This window comes from Triplophysa rosa, linkage group LG17, assembly GCF_024868665.1.
Source record: "Triplophysa rosa linkage group LG17, Trosa_1v2, whole genome shotgun sequence".
In the NCBI taxonomy this organism is placed as follows: Eukaryota; Metazoa; Chordata; class Actinopteri; order Cypriniformes; family Nemacheilidae; genus Triplophysa; species Triplophysa rosa.
This window is the reverse complement of record NC_079906.1, coordinates 12,200,708-12,219,826: the sequence shown is the minus strand read 5'-3', so window position 1 is coordinate 12,219,826 and position 19,119 is coordinate 12,200,708. Positions and strand designations below refer to the sequence as shown.

The window sequence follows — 19,119 nt, the reverse complement described above, 5'->3', positions numbered from 1 at the left end:
AAAAAAGTAGAATTAATAACTTAATACAATACTTCACAATTTACCCCAATAATCATAGTGGTATTTTGTGGATAAAATTATGATACAAATGGTAATCAATCCACCAAATATATGTTTTACATTTTTATTATAACAGCTAAAAGTATTGGCCTATAATAAAATCTTTTTTCTTAGGGTGTAGAAGAAATGGAAACGGTCTGAAAAAAGGTGGAGAAAAGTTAGCTTTTCTACATTTTACACCCTCAACCCCTCCCCAAAATAGCTGATTTGATTAATAAATTGCAGCCAATAAAACAAAGTTGTCAACCCTTACATACACGTAGTTAACATAGTACACATTTAATGCTTACTCTTCTACGCTGTCATGCTCTTCGTGTTTTTGGCGCTGTAGACAGACCTCACGTTGAAGGCTAAAGTCAAGGGGTCTGCTCACAGGGAGTTAACGACTAAGCCACTAGTTAATCTTCTCCCGCAGTGCAGAAAAATAATAAAGCAAAAGTAATAAAGTTGGAGACCGAACACCGGTCTTCAAAGCCGCAGAGTAGCACAGTGTGAAGACAGGGGGACTCCAAGGAAACGCGTTGTCTGCTGCTATGGACCTTACAAAGTTTTCCAAGAAGCTGTGGTGTGTGCGCCAACAGCTCATTCTGATTCTTGCTCCGCTTCTGTTGCTTCCTCTGCTCTTCGTTGTGCCGCCAAAGGTAAAAAAAGTTCAAATCCCTCACCCGTGTCAATATACACTGACTGTGTCACTTTATATCACATGCAGTGACCCAAACTAAAATAAAATATGGCATTTTTGCATGATTAAATTAAATCGCAAACCAAGTGGCATTTATTTGAAATGCAGGGACATAATTTAGTGTGACTTATTGTTAAAGCAGTTTCCTTTCATTGCTTAATTTTTAATGCCACTTTATCCTGTACTTTATAGCCTACTGTTCACTGGACTTAAATTATGTCAAGTATTTAATAAAATGAAATGTAATTCTACTTTTTTAACACATTTAATAGACATTTAGCCTGATATGTGACTGAAATGTGGCTATGAATATTTTATAATTCCAATTTTGCTTCTTCAGCAAAAACATCCCCTTGCATACAGATAATTTAACCTCAATTAACACCATCATCAGTATGCATCTACTTATCTTTTCAACTATACAGTATATCTATATACCAATTCATGCTTCCATGTCTCTTTTCATCTCTATCAGGAGGGGAAATGTCTGTATGTGGTGCTGCTGATGGCAGTGTATTGGTGTACTGAGGCTCTCCCTTTGGCCGTAACTGCCATGCTTCCCGTCTGCCTCTTTCCCACAATGGGAATCCTGTCTTCTAAGAAGGTCTGTCCGCAGTACTTTCTTGAGACTAACTTCCTGTTCCTCAGCGGCTTAGTGATGGCATCCGCTATAGAGGAATGGGGCCTTCATCGGCGTATTGCCCTCAAGGTCTTGAAGATTGTGGGAGTGAAACCTGCCTGGTGAGAAAACAGACGATGTTGTGTTTTAACACTGCATTTCGTCATTCACAAGTAGCACACATCCCTAGATAGTACATTAAACAACTTGTTAATTTCCCTTCCAGGCTGATTTTGGGGATGATGATAACTTCCTCTTTCCTGTCAATGTGGTTGAGCAATACAGCCACAACAGCCATGATGCTGCCCATTGCTAACGCCATACTGGAAAGTCTGTTCGGGAATCTTGAAACTTTAAAAGAGAAATGCAAAGTCAAGAGAGACTTAGAAGGTGGGTTCAGTGGAGATGTTTTGTGTGTTTTGCAATCTCGTGCAGAAAGGAAATGTCACATTGGTTCCTTTTTTAATATTTAATTTAGCCAATTCCTGTTATTATATTAATGTACTAGTGGTGATTTACTTGGTCTTTGTTATTAGTTGGTTTTTGTTTAGACCCTCATACAGTACATGTAAGCATAAAACAGTATACAACTTGATCTGAGAACTTTGAACTCTGGCATTTTCCATCAAAGTACTTCTGTTGTTAGTAATGTAATGTAAAATAAAAAGAGACCTCGCTATCTACCTCCCTCTCTCTGAGAACTGCAGCCTGTTAAATATAAACTTAAAGGGATAGTTCACCCAAAAAGAATCTGTCAATGACTTTTCTGTGGAACACAACAAAAGATGTTTGGAGAAATGTTTCACTGGTCTTGTAATGGAAGTGAATGGTGGCCAGTGTTGTTTGGTTGCTAACATTCTTTAAAATATCTTCTTTTGTGTGAAGAAGCAAGACAAACATACAGGCTTGTAATGATATGAAGATGAATACTGTAAATGATGAAAACATTCAAATGTTTGGTTGAACTGTCCCTTTAAGTAAAAACATGTGTAAATAATTACTACGACCAAAACCTATATTGCAGGTGAAGATTCTCAGGTGAAGATGTATGTGCTGCCCTCTGAGAAACAGATACTGACCACGGGGGACAGGTAGGCACCCCCCCCCCATAGAATACTTTCAATTACTATCTCTTAAGCATGTCAATTATAACCCCTCAGTTTATTTTCAATTATGCAGCAATACATTTTTAGAGAGTAATAACATTATATATAATAAAAAAATCCTTGGTTGTTTTTTCTGAGGTGGCAGCTGTGCTCCTCTCTAAGTGTCAGAGTTCAGTTTTAATGTGGCCTACTCATGAATTGTAAAGTGTGAGTCATTATTAAGAGATTCTGTCTTTCCTGGGACCTGACAGGCCTGATGTGACGGACAGGTCAGATCAACAAAATCTGGAAGAGGTCAGAAGAGAGGCAGAATATCAGATAAAAGTGTGGAAAGGATTTCTTATCTCTATACCTTATGCTGCAAGCATTGGAGGAACAGCCACCCTCACAGGCACTGCTCCGAACCTGATCCTGGTGGGACAGCTAAAGAGGTATTCCATGGACACTCATTTACATATCTACAGTGTTTTTCTTTCAGGCCTATATTTATTTTTGGCTGCTTTGGCTATCTGTCTGCTTTGGCTTTCTACTAGCTTTTGGATGTGCAGTATGCTATATTACAGATATTGTAGCTCTGGTTTGGCAGATTGCTTGTGATGGTCTTCATTTGTGAGTCACTCTGAATGCAAGCATCTGCTAAATGAATGAATGTGAATGTTGCTATGGTAATTTTTGTAAGTGGTGCTCATGGTGGAGTACTTCTGCATTCTTCATTATACATTTAGACTTATTCATGTGGGTCATACTTTTATCATGAATGTTATGAATGAGGAATACAACAACTTAAACCAATTCGTCATAAGGGTCAAGAGTTTTCTACTATTCCGTGGACGTTTTTGTGTAGAAAATGTTTTTTTTTTTTTTTAGAAATGTTTTATCAACCAGCTGTGCTCCATTTGTTTCATTTCATTTGATTTCCACATTACAAACAAATTAAATTTGTGCCTTACCAGCTTAGATGCTGAGCTGCATTTATATGTATTACTGCAATACTAAATTATTTCACTGTATTTTCCACCTCTTGTTGTTAAAACCTGTGTATGAAGTTTTGTGGAACACGAAAGAAGATATTTTATTGAATGTTCCATTGGTTTTGTGTCAATACAAGGAAAGTCAATAGGCCACATCTTGTTTGGTTACCTACATTCTTCAAAATATCTTCTTTTGCGTTCTGCAGAAGAAAAGAAAGTCATACAGGTTTGACATGACATGAGGTTGAGTAAATAATTAAAAAGTTTCACTATTGGCAGATGCTGCAGGATTGAGTCATGAACCATTCATAACAAAATCAATGTTTAATGATACATTGCAGATCAGTTTCCCACATGTAGATGCCCTAAGTCATCCTCCTACACAATTTCACAATTAGCTTACATTAAATGCTAATAGGAATAACATTTATTTCCTCATTTTTTTCCTGCATGTGGTTAATTTGTGGATTTTGTCCATGCATTGTTATTTTATATGACCTTTTATATGTGACCCATGATAATGCTGAATGAGAATCTGACAGTCTAGTATTAGAAATGATTGTGATTTTGTTGGCCACCACAACTAAAACATATATCACATACAGCATATTTGAACATATCACACCCATGTAGTTTAACACCTGTATATGACTCCTTTTGTGGTACAAAAATAAGATATTTTAAAGAATTTTGGTAACCATACAACATTGACCCCCCATTGACTTTCATTGTATAGACACAAAAATACTGAGACATTTCTCAAAATATCTTCTTTTGTGTTCTGCGGAAGAAATAAAGGCATACAGGTTTGGAATGACATGTGAATGACTAAATGATGAAAGGATTTTTCCAGTGCAGAATAATAGTGTGAGTTACTGCCTGGTAGCTTTTAGAAAAATGTTGGGCTTTCAGGGACACGGACCTGTGAGAAAGTTGTTAAGTCAAGTTTTTTTTTTTGGTCACAAACAGAAGCAGGCTAAAATAACATAGTTTGATGTCTATGCAGGATTGCCCTGGAGATGGTAGTGAGCCCAGCTGCATTAGTTTTCCCAGCTAATGTTTTAGGTTTCTGTAATGTTTTTATTTGTTTATTAGTAAATAAGAATGTATGAAACCAACAGCTCTCATTAGATTTTGACAAAACATTTTTTCCTTAACAATGGTGTTATTAATGACTAGTGGCCTCAAATAGAGGAGGACCCTACTCTGTAGTATGGAGAAAAGAGTAGTTTTTTTCAATCATCATAGAGCTTGTTTATGAGTGAATATACTGTATATAGATATACAGTATATTCAGTGAGCATACAGGTGTCTGGTGAGTCTAACTGTGTTAGTGTGTTTACAATTTCATGTTGGAATGGGCAACACTTGACAAAAAGGTTCCATTTGTAAACATGAGTTAACATGATGTAGTGCCTGAGACCGATCAGACACGCAATAACTAGTTATATTTAGTTATACATCATTTCTTAAATATAACTACAACACCCCTCACCCAACCAGCAAGCTAGTCGCCAGGGGGTCTACCCCCAATCTGCATCTAACACCTAGGCGCAGGACCAGATCTCTGGTGACCATAGCAACCCACACCAAACCATCAAGATAAGAGTATTTTACGACTAAATGGAATGTAGGGAGATGAACTCTCTTTACTCACTTTGGGGACAGACATACAATCCTAAATACATCTATATAGAAATGTACATATATAACCTTTCCATGTATTGAGGTTCTTGTTGTTATGTCTGTCTTAAACATTAATCCAAAGTAGTTTGAATGAATGTGTATGTAACTACTAGAATTATTAGTTTTGTAGTAACTCATTTAACCAAGATGATATGTAGATCATGTTTGGTGTCTATGAACTGCGTTTATGATTTTCTTAATGTTAATGTTCGTTGTGTTTTGGTAACTCTTTTCATATTAGTTTTATTAAACTCTTAGAAGTTTTCTTGGTAACACTTTAGTATAAGGACCAATTCTCACTATAGTTGCTTATTAGCATGCCTATTATTAGCGTATTGGCTGTTTATAAGCACATATAAAGCACATATTCTGCATGACCATATTCTACATCCCTAATCCTACCCAATACCTAAACATAACAACTACCTTACTAACTATTATTAAGCAACAAATTAAGAGTTAACTAAGCAAAAGTCGTAGTTAATAGTTTACTATAACCGACAACTGGACCTTAAAATAAAGTGTGACCATTTTCTTAGTGAACATCCAATCAGCTTCCACATGCAAAACACCATGTTGGAAGACAAAGACAATTAACTTTCCCTCCAAAGGTGCCATCTCCTGATTGGGTCAGTCACGCCTGTAGGATGTGACATCCTTACAGTTTAAAGGAGACCACAGTCTCTTCCGTTTGCTGGTTCGTTGTTTCTCTCCTCTCTCTTCTTGCGTTTTGCTTTTCTTTTGTTCGGGTTCTGTCCGTTCCACCTCTACAAGGGTAGAACTATCTCTAAAGAGAGGACTAAGAAGACTTCATTTTGACCCCTAAGTTTGTGCCAGGCTGGGGCCTCATCTTTCCAGATACAGATCCTCTGCATAAAACTGGAAAGTTAATTGTCACTTCCAGCCAAGATCAACTGGAGCCTCAACAAACTGCATCAGGACACTTTTTCTTTTGATGGGCAAGACGATGCAAGTATCATACTTAGTCTTATTAATGGATGCATAGAGCATTGTTAATCCTTTTAACAAAGATGCTTTACAAGTAAGAAGCTGATGTTTTATTCGGGCTATTGATCTTCTGAATATCAAATACTTCCATAAATCCATGCTCTGTTCTTCTCTCTGCTTCAACTTCAACCTTCTTCCAATGCTAAACTGTACGTGTGTGTATGTTAGATTAGTATGTGTCTAGTCTAGGTAATAAAGTCCTGTTTTATGTCACACGTGACGTTGTTTGTAGTTCATGCTCATAATCCGGAGTCCCTAAACATGCAGATTCTTGCTACCCGCTCGTAATGCTAAGTGATTTTCCCAAATCATGAATTTGATCCAGATAAGTATAATTGATCATAATAAATTAAATTCATCCCAATTTGGGTTTATATTTGTTTCCCTTACAAAGGGTGGTGGAGAATATATTACTTGTAATTGTGATTAATGCTCATGATAATTCTTACAAATTTGGTGGAGAATAGTGTTTAAATAATACTGTTCCACATTGAATCCCCTACAATGAACTGAGGATGAACAGCCTTCTTTAGCATTTATTGACTTAATAATAATAATAAAAATAAAACCGAAAGTTGGATCATTAGTTAATGAATGATGAACTAACATAAACAATAAACAACTTCCTTACGGTGTTATTTATGCTGTTCCTGATCTCTTGTGGTGGTGTTTGTATTATTCCCTGTCCTGTCTTGTATTGTACAGTTGAGCAATAAAAAATAAAAACTTTATTTGCATTAGCACAACAAGAACAAAGAACATAAAATGTTGTTAAAACATGTTTCTCATTGGTATTAGCTATTGTATTACTGATGTTAATGAATGGGACCTTTTTGTAATGTGTTAGAAATCTGAAGGAAGAGCATCTGCTGTGTGAAGACATTTATTAGTGGATAAGTGAGCTGGGCTACATGATTTTCATGTACCGTATGCCAAAAAACTAAATGAGATCAGATTTTGTCAAATGCAGATGTTCTTTCCCTCTTTCTTTTCTTTTTTTTCAGTGCAGTGAATTTAAATTATTTTCTTGTTTTGACTGTCTTTGTTTGCTGGGATCTAGTAAATGAATCTTTGTAATTAAAATTTTCAGACACTGTTGGTTGTCAATGGGAAAAATTTCCATTAGTAACTAATTTTGCTCCAGTCTTTAATCATTTACCATAATTCTTCACTGATGTCTCATCAGCACAACACTGAGAGGACATCTCATCTCATAATGACTAGACAAAAAGATGAGACAGAAGTAGCCGAGGTTTCACAAGAGGTGTATAACAGCCTAATGAGACTTTTAATGAAAATCTATATTAGACTTCGAAAGATGAAAATCAAAATGTAGGAAAAAGACTACACTGGTCAGAGCACAAATACATTTAAAATAATGAATATGCGTGCGGAAAAGGCGCAAAATGTGAATCTGGCTTTAAATAACAGTGAACATCAAAAAAAGCCTTATGAGTTTTCATGTCCTCTGAAAACATTATCTTAATGCCGAAATCTTAACAAGGACAAAATACTTACTTTGTATATACTCCCATAGAAAATAAAGTATATGTTATTGTAATATAAAACAAATTTAAGTAGAAGGTAAACAATAATCTTGTTTTACAATTGCTTTGTGATTTCATTGCAATGTCTTGTATGTTTGTCTGTAGCTCCTTCCCTGAATGCGACCTCATAAACTTCGGCTCATGGTTTGTCTTCGCCTTCCCCCTCATGTTCCTTTTCCTCATTCTGGGTTGGATCTGGATCTCTTTCCTCTACGGGGGGCTCAATACAAGGTACACAACCCATCTAAGTGGACCCCTTATCTGTATGTCACTGAAAGACTAACCTGCATACTACTACTGTATATCTCACAAATGTTTCTGTACACAGGCTGTGTGTTAATAAACATGACGAACGTGAGGCCGCAGAAGCAAAAGCCAAAGCAGTTATCGATGAGGACTACAAAAAACTGGGCCCAATAAAGTAAGCCATGATGTCATATTCTTTTTATCAATACAAATGCTTGATTTCCACTTAACTCCTAATTTCCCCCCCTTGTAGGTTTGCAGAAGGATCCATCGCTTTCTTTTTCATTCTTTTTGCCGTTCTACTGTTTACCCGAGATCCAAAATTTGTAACAGGATGGTCGGTTTTCTTCAACAAAGGGTAAGTCGCACATCTCAGTGACAAGCAGGTAATGAGCAATGTTGAAGACATCAAAAACACATGAATGTCACATTTACGCTTGAGAATTTATACAATGTCTGAGTAATGCAAGATGGCGTCATTACCAAAACTGTCATGCTGTCAAAACATCAGATACAGCAATCTGCATAAACACAATATGAATGTTGTGTTACAATCATGTATATCGCTCTCAGTTTGTTCAGGGTCTAGACATCTTTTCTTTTTTGTTACAGCCTTTTGAAAACTTAATTTTCCAAAAATGTCTTATAATGTTTAGGTGATTTAATATTAGGTATTTAATATTTGTTAAATATTGCTTAACTGTTTTTACACAAATAATGAATGGGAGAGTTTGCTAAATTGTAAAAGGGAATTAATGAGTGCTTAGTTAAAGGTAATTTCAGATTAAAAAAGGATGCAATAATATGGAATTAATGCTGTTAATGAAGTAAATGGCTCTTTTCAGTAGGTTAAAAGTATGTTAAAGTATCACCTTCAAAATGAAAATTCTTTCATCATTTACATGCCCTGTTGTCATTTGAAACCTGTATGACTTTCTTCTGCAAAACACAAATGAAGATATTTTGAAGAACGTTTTGAACAGTGCTGTTCTGTTAACAACATTTTTCAAAATATCTACTTTTGTGTTCTGCAGAAGAAAGAAAGTCATACAGGTTTGAAGGTGAACTACTCCTTTAAGCAGAATTTTAATACTAAATTAATACTAAAACACATGTAAATCAGATAATTCGGCTATGTTCTGTCCTTCTTTTACATTACATCTCTTTATTTTGGTCCATCACACTAATGCACACAGACAGTGAGGTTGAAGAATATGAACCAGTTGACCTGCGCTCTCCACAGAGATGACCTTTCTCTATCTGCATGATGTCTGTTCACCTCAAGTCGTGCTTGAATTACCAAGATAAAGCCACAATTGAAAATCAGATCAGAGCGAGAACATGAATAATGTGCGTTCAGCATGTGACAGTGATTCAGCTCCTGAAGATGAGAGGAATATGCCCAAAAGCACGCTGTCTTTGAACATAAAGAGATGATGAATCTGTTAGCAGGGATGTGGCAATTACACTGATTCACTCGTTCATATTAATGTGCCGAGATGTAGAATCAAGACTGCTTGTTGCATTAATGTTGACAATTTTCATACGTATGCAAAAGTTTTGTCTGCGTTTTTCATTCACATGGCACCTTTTATGTCTGAAATGTATTCATAGGTAAAGTGCATAATCTTAATTTGCAAAAACAACTTGTCCAACCAATAAAAGAGCAAGTTGTTTTTGCAGTTTTATTTGGTCTTGTAAGTGGTGCAAAAATTACACACATAACCTTAACTCGAGGATTAAAAGTTAATTACACGTTTGTTTCCAAGTGTAAATGGTTTGACAAATGAGTCAACTAACCATTTTTAACAATTATGAAGCTAGTATAATAATACATTTTGGAGGCGCTCTCAGGTGAATTCACCAAACAAATCCTCCGCAGAACACAAAAGATCATCTTGTTCCATTAAGAATTTCAGGTCATGTTATAAATGCACTGGTTGTGTATGCTTATTTTCTATTTGTTTATCTTTCTCTCTGCTTTGCTCTCTCTCCAGCTATGTATCTGATGCTGTTACTGGAGTAATAATCATCTCCATCCTCTTCTTCTTTCCATCTCAGCGTCCATCTCTCCGTTGGTGGTTCGATCCGAGAGGTCAGGAAACACTTTATTGATCTTTTGTTTTGTGCTCTTCAGTTCAGATTGAGTCATCGTGGAAGTCAATCAATATGAGCAATAGGTAAAATAATAAAATATTCCCCTAACTGTAAAAAATAAAATCTAGCACACGGTTTGTAAGTAGGACACGTTTTAGTTTGTTCTGAATTTTTGGCAGACGCCAGCATTGTCCGTGTGCCCTGTTACCCTTGTAACTTTCCAGAAGCACATTTTATTCTGGTGTCCTAAGAGGTTTCAGCATGTGCGGATATGGTTAATGTTGAATGAGATGAGGAATGTTAATGAATCAGATTAGTGTGTCTGAGAGAAATCCAGCAGGGAACACTAACTGTGGAGCCACTGTGTGCATTGAGATTACAATAATCTGATAGAAATCTCTCAATCCCTTACTTTGTCAGTTTTCGGCAACTTTTTAAATTTAAAATCTCTTTTGTCACTTTTTATCTTTAGATACAACACAATAAGAAATACAGAAAATTATTTTTTATTTAAAAAAAAAAAAAAAATTAATTATTTTGAGAAATGCCCCAGTGGTTTTGTGTCCATACAATGGAAGTCAATGGTGGCCAATGTTCTTTGGTTACCAACCTTCTTAAAAAAATGTTTTTGTGTGTTTTGCTGAAGGAAGAAAGTCATACATGTTTGTATATACATGAGGATGAGTAAATGATGAAAGAATTGTCTATTTTTAGGTGAATTGTCTTTATATTCCTTTAAATTATTGTGGGTAATGGTGCTGTAATCCTTCTAAATCCCTCTGTTAGTCACATGCGTTATTTCATGTTTAAGGCTAAGAAAAGTGGCAGTACCAGCATAAAAGCATTCTGAAATCCAAATTACCGTCTTTAAGATCAATTAAGTGAATCCTACGTCAGACCTCATTGCATCTGCTGGCAGCTGTTTTTGATTTTCCAACAGTTCCAAATCAATTTCTTCACCTAAGGCAGTTCAGAAGATCACACAGACTTTTGTGCCACAAAAAATGCAATCATCTTTTTTAGATTATCTTTTTTATTATTATGAATGAATCAAATCAATATTGTGTTTCATATTTATGAATATCTACAGTTTGTATATATTTTTGGTACATATTTTTAAATATATATACTGTATATATATATATATATATATATATATATATATATATCTTGACTTTTCGGGTACATTGTTTTAATGCTCTTTCTAATCTACTTTCATTATGATTTTCACTTGATCAACAAAAACATCCTTCTATCATCGTTTTATCTACTTGAGGTCATAATTCGTTTCCATTTTTGTCTCTTTCTCTCCAGCCTCAAACACCGCGTATGTGCCTCTGTTGTCATGGAGAAAAGCTCAGGAGTGTGTACCGTGGAATATTATTTTGCTGCTGGGTGGCGGCTTTGCAATGGCCAAAGGCTGCGAGGTAGGCCTGCGTCATTTTCTGGTCTGAAATACACAGTGAAGCTTTAAATTACGTTGCTAAATGAAACATTGTCATTCATACTTCTGATGCCTGAGGTATGATGAGTTTTTTCAGTTAATAATTTACTGAAGTTGAAAATGTTAAAATTTAAAGCATTTGTAAACAATGATTCATGAGTGTGTTTGTAGGCTGGTCTACTGTAAATGATGTCATATTGTCTCCTGGAACTGATGTATACGGTGGCCGGGAAGTGCAAAACAAAACAACAAATCGCAAAACTAAAAACAAATCTAAAAGCAAAATAAAAAATCCAAAATCAAAATGACAAATCTGAAAACGCAATATCAAGGCATATATACGCAATATCAAGGCATAACGCAAGGCGAAACAAACAAACGATCGCGTCAGTCACTCTCTCTCACCATAACCAACAGGGACACAGATTAAAGTACATATCATGTCATATGCTTATATTGTATCTTGTGAGGGGAAAACGATCGTGGATGGTACACAGGCAGTCTATGCGTGCTGCTCAGGGCTCACGCCGCGCGAAGACTGCTCATGCATGCAGTGTGAAACAGACACGCATCTACTCCTAATGCATCGCCCGTTTCAACTTTATTAACAAAATGTGGCTTTTGAACCTTAATCAATGAATATGCGCAGTATCACATATGCATGTCCTTTCTCATTGAGCGTCCTGGATATCTTGATTGACAGGAGTTTCATCCAATCAGCAGTAGCTATCCCATTCCAACAAAATGCTTACCTTTTCCGGTTTGACTGATTTGTCGTTGTTTTTTCTGACTTGTCGTTTTGCTGTCTAACTTGTCGATGTGGTTTCTGACTTATTTTGTTTCCCGAATTGTTGTTGTGTTTTAAGATTTGCTATTCTGTTTTTAGATTTGATATTGTGTTTTCAGATTTGTCGTTTTGATTTTGGATTTTTTATTTTGCTTTTAGATTTGTTTTTAGTTTTGCAACTTGTTGTTTTGTTTTGCACTTCTCGGCCATGGTAGATGTATGAGCAGATACGTATATTTTGCTTTGGGAATAGGAGTCAGGGTTAGCGTTGTGGATAGGAAGCTATTTGCAGCCTCTCGCGCAAGTCCCTCCTCCAGTCGCTGTCATTCTCATCACGGCCTTCATCGCCTGCTTCACTGAGATTGCCAGTAACACGGCCACCATCATCATCTTCCTTCCTGTCATTGCTGAGCTGGTATAGACACACATGATGCTAAATATATATAAATAAGTCTACTACATATCAAATTATGTGGCGTTTTTTTTAAAGAAAACCACAATGAACATTTTATTTATAGGCATATGTGTGTATATATATATATATATAAAATTTTTTATGCACATGCTACACATTGTTTGATATTTTATCATCTAATCGAATTCAATGATATTTACACATTTTCGATGTGGTGTAAGTGGCCAAACACTGTTTGGGGCCACTTTGCAGTATTTGCATGACATGTTTTCATAGCAAATTATTATTTAGCATTATACTACAAGATAATATAATCTAGACAAATCCACCAAAAGTTCTCTTCAAGTGAACACAACCAAAATAGATTCGATGTCTGTATAACGTCTTTGTTAATTTGTGTTTTTTAGGCCATCCGTGTGAAAGTCAATCCACTGTACTTCATGATTCCAGCAACGACGGGATGCTCATATGCTTTTATGCTTCCTGTTTCCACACCACCCAACTCAATCGCGTTTGCCTCGGGACATCTGCTGGTTAGAGATATGGTAAGCCAATGACAAAAACACAATCATTAAAAACAGAGCATGCAAATGTCAGTTGAATTGACTCAGGTGAGTTGATGAGATATGTGTCCATGTGTGATGTTTTTCAGGTGAAAACTGGATTTGTGATGAACATTCTGGGAATTATGTGTGTGGCTCTGGCAATTAACACATGGGGTCTTCAGATGTTTAGTTTAAACACGTATCCTGATTGGGCGAGACCTTTAAACCCTACGTCAGCAGCAGTGCCTACACATACCATATTAGCTATGAATATGACAGGCTAGAGAACCCCCCCCCACACACAGAGCACAGCATATGTACACTATACATGTGAAGAGTTTATTTCCAAAATAAGATCAAAAATCATGTTTTTTTTATTGTGCATTCCAATTAATATCAATCAAACTGCAGTTGGTTTGTTTTGATTTAAGCCATAATAACAAAAAAAAAATAGTTAACTAACACAATAAAACACAATAAAATCTGTCATGATCCTGCCTCACCTTGTCATGCTTTTCTTGTCTTGTGGCAGGATCATGACAGTCCCATGTGTTTTGTGTGGAAGCGCATGGTCATTGTTTGTTATGATGGCCATGCGCTCTCCTGTCGTGTTTTGTCCCCCCTCCCTCATTTCCTTGTTTATCTTCCCACCAGTGTAACATTCCCCACACCTGCCTATTGTAATTATCCCTTGTTAGTCCCTGTAGCGAGGAAGGCGGGACGAGAGCCGTTGGGCAGGAAGGCGGGGCCGGTGGCGTGAGTGATAATGAGTATCAGCTGTACGCGCACCGGTCCCGCGTGCCTCACGGGGAGCTAGGGAGCATAAGAGGACGAGCGACGGGACTGCCGACGAGAGAGGACCGGGCCCGGAAATGTTAAGTTTTATTTATGTTTGTGTTTTTACTTCCGTGTTATTGTTTGTTTATTTTTGATTAAAGTTTATTGTTTAAATGTTCGCCGGTTCCCGCCTCCTTCCTTCCCTACATTGAACTTTGTTACAGTTCCCCTACTTAATGCACTTGAGTTTGCTATCCTGTGCTGTTTCGTTTTGGTTGCTTAGTTTGCTTTGCTCTACCTAGTTGTTATACTTACCTTGTGTCCTAGTTCTTTATTCCCAGTCTAGTCTAGTTCTTGTAAAGTGTTAAGTTTTGTTATCCTGGATACTCTTGTTTTGCCCCCCTCGTGGGAAGTCTTTGTTTTCATGTTTTCATTGTTCAGTTACCGTTTTACTGTATGTATGTTATGTTTGAGTTTTTTTTACCTGCCGCCTGCACTTGGGTTCTATTTCCTGATGTCCCTGACATAACTAAACAGCCTACATTGAACCCAGTGGGCAGCTATGGACAGTGTGCAATCCCCGTTGCGATCCCGCCAAGCCCACCTTCTGTTGGGCCTACAGCAGAGGGATCACGGTGTGCGGGATTTCGCCCGGGAGTTCCTTGCCGTGGTGGTGGAAACCGACTTCGATGAAGCTGAGCTGAAACTCATTTTCAATGGCTGCCTCACCGAGCCCCTCAAGCCAGCGGGGACGGAGATGCTGAGACCCCTGGGTTTCGGCGACATGGTCAGGTACCTGGAGAACCGGGACGAGCCTTGGCCCTCTGTCCCAGCCTGGGCTTCTCCCTCATTGGCCTCTGTCCCGGCCGTCATGTCCTTGGGGGATTCAGCACCATCCGCCTCGAGTTATACTTGTTATACTTACCTAGTGTCCTAGTTCTGTATTCCCAGTCTAGTCTAGTTCTTGTAGTGTTTAGTTTTGTTATCCTGGATACTCTTGTTTTTGCCCCCTCATGGGAAGTCTTTGTTTTCGAGTTTTCATGTTCAGTTATCGTTTTACCCCATCGTGGGTCTTTTGTTTTGTTTAAGTAATGTTTGAGTTTTTGTACCTGCTGCCTGCACTTGGGTTCTATTTCCTGACGTCCCTGACAAAAAACATGATAACATAATAAAAAACATGATTTTTGAAAATCTCATTTTGAAACCAAACTCTTCATATAATGAAGCATGTGTTTATTACGTTCATTACAGATTCTGTATACATGTAGATATGAGACTGAAACAAATGGTGAAGTTGCTGAAATTTCCCTCCAAGGATGGATCAACACATGCTAATGACCTCACTTCCTGTTCAGCACTGCCCGCCTCAAAGGCATTTTGGGATAAAAATTAAAGGTGTTATAAAAATATAATGTTTATAGGTGTAGATCAACACAAATGTTTTATTAAATCTCAACATTTTTTGTTAAAAAAGTGAGCATCTGTTTTTGGATTATAAATTTGTATTACTAATGTCATTTATGTGAATTATTTTGTAAATTTGATGTAAATGTACTGTATGTATCTTACTGTAATAAACAACTGTGTAACTTGTCTATTATAAATAATCATGATCTTGTTTTCATAAATCAAAATTAAAAGTGATCTACCTAAACCTTACTTAGTATTGGTAAAAAGCTCCAGACCAGGCAGTACACAAACACACATATCTGTATTACACATAAGGTAATCATATTTTAGATGAGTGATTTTATAATTGTGGGTACATTTGGCACTTGAAAGTATGAAGAAGAATGTAAAGTTTAAACTTATCAAATAATGATTCTATTATCTCAGTGTTACCTGGTTTTGATTTGATTTATTTTACCTTAACTACAACACAGTGGACAGTTACTTTTACATTTTTAAACATTTTGTGCTATACTCAGAAATACATACTCGTATTGAGAAAGAAACACAAGTTTTACTCAAAATTTCTTGTTAAAATTTGCAGCTAAAATATCAATTGTTAACATTCAATTAATCCACTCCTGACACAGTTAGCTATTTACCAACATTTGGGAAAAGAGAGAGTACATACCTAGTCTGTCATCTACTGTATGCTTCTGACAAGCCATTACATTTTAAAGGGAACTTTTCTAGTGGGTACACAAAGACTATATACTGTATCACAATAGAATTTTTTCTATTTTTGAAGAATACACCCAAATGTCTTAATCTGTACAAACTCAATGCAAAATGACGAAATTAATTACTTTTTGAGATTATTTTTATGTTTAAAACTTAAATGGTAGAATGTGCAACTTTACAAAACCAGCTGAAAACCAGAGTTTTTGTGATATAAACCCTCTTTTTGAAAAATGTATGGCTTTTTCTACATGAAGTAATTTTGATGCTTTATATTGATTACAATAGATTTAAAATACATTGCTCAGAAATAAGATGTACCCAGTTATAGAATGACCCAGATAACAATCAGTCCATATTAAGTAGATTGTAGAGTAAGTGTGCATATACTGTATAAGTGAAGTGTCCAAATTGGTCAAAACCAAAACAGTCAGCACAACACTGAGGTTTCATAACAGAGTTTGATGACGTTTCGGGGTTTTGTGCACACTTCCCATTCTGAAACATGCTTTGTATCTTTTTTATTGTATTTTCCTTATAAGGTTTGATACAGTAAAAGAACAATTGGTCACACTTCAGTATATAGGGTGCAATTCTCGCTATTAACAAACCATTAACTACGACTTTTCCCCCTATAAACTCTTAATTTGTTGCTTATTAATAGTTAGTAAAGTAGTTGTTAGGTTAAGGTATTAGGTAGGATTAGGGAAGTAGAGTCTGGTCATGCAGAATATGTGCTTTATAAGTACTAATAAGCAACCAATATGCCAATAATAGGCATGCTAATAACAACTTGTGAGAATTGTCCCCTATACTGAACTGTTACCGAACAGTTTAGTTTTATTTGTTGTGTCATGTGGTGTGAGTGTGTGTTGTCATGTTTTTAGCAGTGCAGTGTGGCCTGTTTGGATCTCGTGAGTAAATGAGTCAGTGTGCATGTGTTTCCATTCTGTACCCGACTCAGAGTCATAGGACTGTGTGCATATAAATATCTGTATTCAGTGCACGGTTCAATATGATGCTGAAATGTTCTCCTGTGATGTTAGGATCAATCCAGACTCTTTTTTAAAGAAAACATAATGATTGCATTACGAAAACAACATTTCTCTCTACTTTCTCTCAGGTATGTTAATATTTTCTGTAATGATAACACACGTGTCACCAACCAAACAAATTACAACTAAAAACATTCAACAAACTTTCCTTTTATTTATCTGTTATTACTAAATTATTTTAGTAACACGTTACACAATGTTTTAAAATAGTGTTATTGGTTTAGTTTTTAAATGTTTAACTTTTCATCTGTGTGTCTTGTGCAAAGTCTTCAACAACTTATGATGTCTTTCAAATAGTTTTGTTTTTATTTCTCATTCATTTCTTGAATTCATATATTTTCAATCTGAACTCATTGACCATCTCTTCGCTATCTGTGTATTTTAGATCCTCAGTGAGGAGCATCGTGGAGACGCTCTGGTTGTGTTACTCTACCCCAACTCCTGTGAGTTTAGGTCACCTGTTTGCTCTACTCGCTCTCTGTCTCTCAATGGCTGCCATTACCGCCGCTCTACTATTCCACTGGCTCACCGGTTTTCTTAAATACGACGTTCAAACAGCAAAGGTTGCTGCTGGTATCTACGCCACATCTTCGTTCATTTTGTCATCTTTAATCCATCCGTTCCGATGTGCCTTAACCCTGATTTTCCCCACTCTGGGTACCAGCCAGGGCCGTAAACTACTGTTGTCCACATCTGTGATGATTGTAATCCTTTACGTCCTTCCCAACATGGCCGCCAACATCGCAACTCTAACTGACGTTGTGAAATGTGCCTCAGAAAAGCTCTCTCAGAGTCTCTTAAGCAGCTCGGGACTCATCAACACCATCAAGGATAATATAGTCAAAACGGCTGAGGACAGCATAGACATAAACACTAATCTGGTGCAAAAACTGCATAATTTCGATCACACTACAAATATCAATGTTTCTGAAGTAAAGGAGAGGTTGCATTTCATGAGTAAACAAGTGCAGGAGGATTTCTCGGAAATTAAAAGTCAAGTCCAGGATCTTAAACTGCTGGCCAGCAGGATATTTGCTGCACTTTTTGTTTTATATTTGTTTACAGAGTCTGTTATTTACCTTCGATCGTATTTGACTTCTGTAAGATTTGACAACACATATATCACAGGCGGCCTTAGGACGAAAGCAGCGGTCAAAGGGATTTCTGTTGAAGCGAAGGACCTGAAAAATGGAGTTAACTCTACCAGCTTAAGAATGACTAAAAGAGAACTTTGTAGATGTATATTTCCCGCCCTGGTTATCACTTCATATCTACTGATGACAATCTTTATGATTTTATTGGATTATTTATTGTATTGCTTGGTGAAAGCAGGCGGTTCGTGGATTTCAAACATTCCATCCACCAACATCAGCATCAGCGTCCAATTCAAGGTAACCAATCCACCATTAACCTTGTATTGGCAAAAGTACATAAAACAAATTAAAAAACAATTTTCTCTTTCTTTTCTTTCCCCTGCTTGAATTTCCTGATATTTCTTTAGGTTGGATCTGAAATGTACATTTGTCAGATTGTCTCAAACTGTCCGTTAGAATGGTTCAATTTGAAAAGATCATACACAGCCCTTATTCAAACTCCAAGCTCGTGTGCGGCCCATCCCAGCGAGCTGAACCCAAGTGCAGTGACGGCGCTGGTCTTCCTGTATCTGTTCAGCTACACCCTACTGCTCCTGGAGGTCTACGCAAGACGTCTCAGGAGGAAAGTAGCTGCTTCTTTTTTCCAGCAACAGGAAGAGAGAAGGATTGAATTCCTTATTAGGAAAATTCAAACCAAGCACAAAGAAAGACAGAATAAAGTTTTCTTTATTACTCACCAGGATAAGGATACCAAAAACAGATCTCGTAAATGACCAGGGGATACAATAAACTGGTCAAATCCATTATGTAAATAATGCACTTTATATTAGTACTGTTAGCTGTACTGCCATAA

General features: G+C 36.7%; 2 protein-coding genes across 2 annotated transcripts; both read left to right on the top strand.

Annotated features, from left to right (window-relative positions):
- The first annotated feature begins 357 nt into the window (after positions 1 to 357).
- On the top strand, positions 358 to 13,509 carry slc13a3 (solute carrier family 13 member 3). Its single transcript, XM_057356909.1, has 13 exons — positions 358 to 701; positions 1,218 to 1,483; positions 1,588 to 1,751; positions 2,386 to 2,452; positions 2,719 to 2,898; positions 7,785 to 7,910; positions 8,008 to 8,100; positions 8,179 to 8,283; positions 9,923 to 10,020; positions 11,337 to 11,449; positions 12,507 to 12,668; positions 13,076 to 13,213; positions 13,321 to 13,509. The coding sequence occupies exons 1-13, from the start codon at positions 594 to 596 to the stop codon at positions 13,495 to 13,497; spliced, it is 1,797 nt and encodes a 598-aa protein (XP_057212892.1). The 5' UTR covers positions 358 to 593; the 3' UTR covers positions 13,498 to 13,509.
- Positions 13,510 to 17,145: 3,636 nt separating this feature from the next.
- Positions 17,146 to 19,119, top strand: ocstamp (osteoclast stimulatory transmembrane protein). Its single transcript, XM_057357422.1, has 3 exons — positions 17,146 to 17,240; positions 17,558 to 18,563; positions 18,674 to 19,119. The coding sequence occupies exons 1-3, from the start codon at positions 17,197 to 17,199 to the stop codon at positions 19,037 to 19,039; spliced, it is 1,416 nt and encodes a 471-aa protein (XP_057213405.1). The 5' UTR covers positions 17,146 to 17,196; the 3' UTR covers positions 19,040 to 19,119.

Coding starts and splice junctions, on each gene's coding strand:
- slc13a3 (XM_057356909.1), top strand. CDS start 594: ATGGACCTTACAAAGTTTTCCAAGAAGCTGTGGTGTGTGCGCCAACAG. Junction 1,484..1,587: donor GTGGGAGTGAAACCTGCCTG/GTGAGAAAACAG, acceptor TTTCCCTTCCAG/GCTGATTTTGGGGATGATGA. Junction 11,450..12,506: donor CAATGGCCAAAGGCTGCGAG/GTAGGCCTGCGT, acceptor CTTTGGGAATAG/GAGTCAGGGTTAGCGTTGTG.
- ocstamp (XM_057357422.1), top strand. CDS start 17,197: ATGATTGCATTACGAAAACAACATTTCTCTCTACTTTCTCTCAG. Junction 17,241..17,557: donor TTCTCTCTACTTTCTCTCAG/GTATGTTAATAT, acceptor TGTGTATTTTAG/ATCCTCAGTGAGGAGCATCG. Junction 18,564..18,673: donor GCATCAGCGTCCAATTCAAG/GTAACCAATCCA, acceptor ATATTTCTTTAG/GTTGGATCTGAAATGTACAT.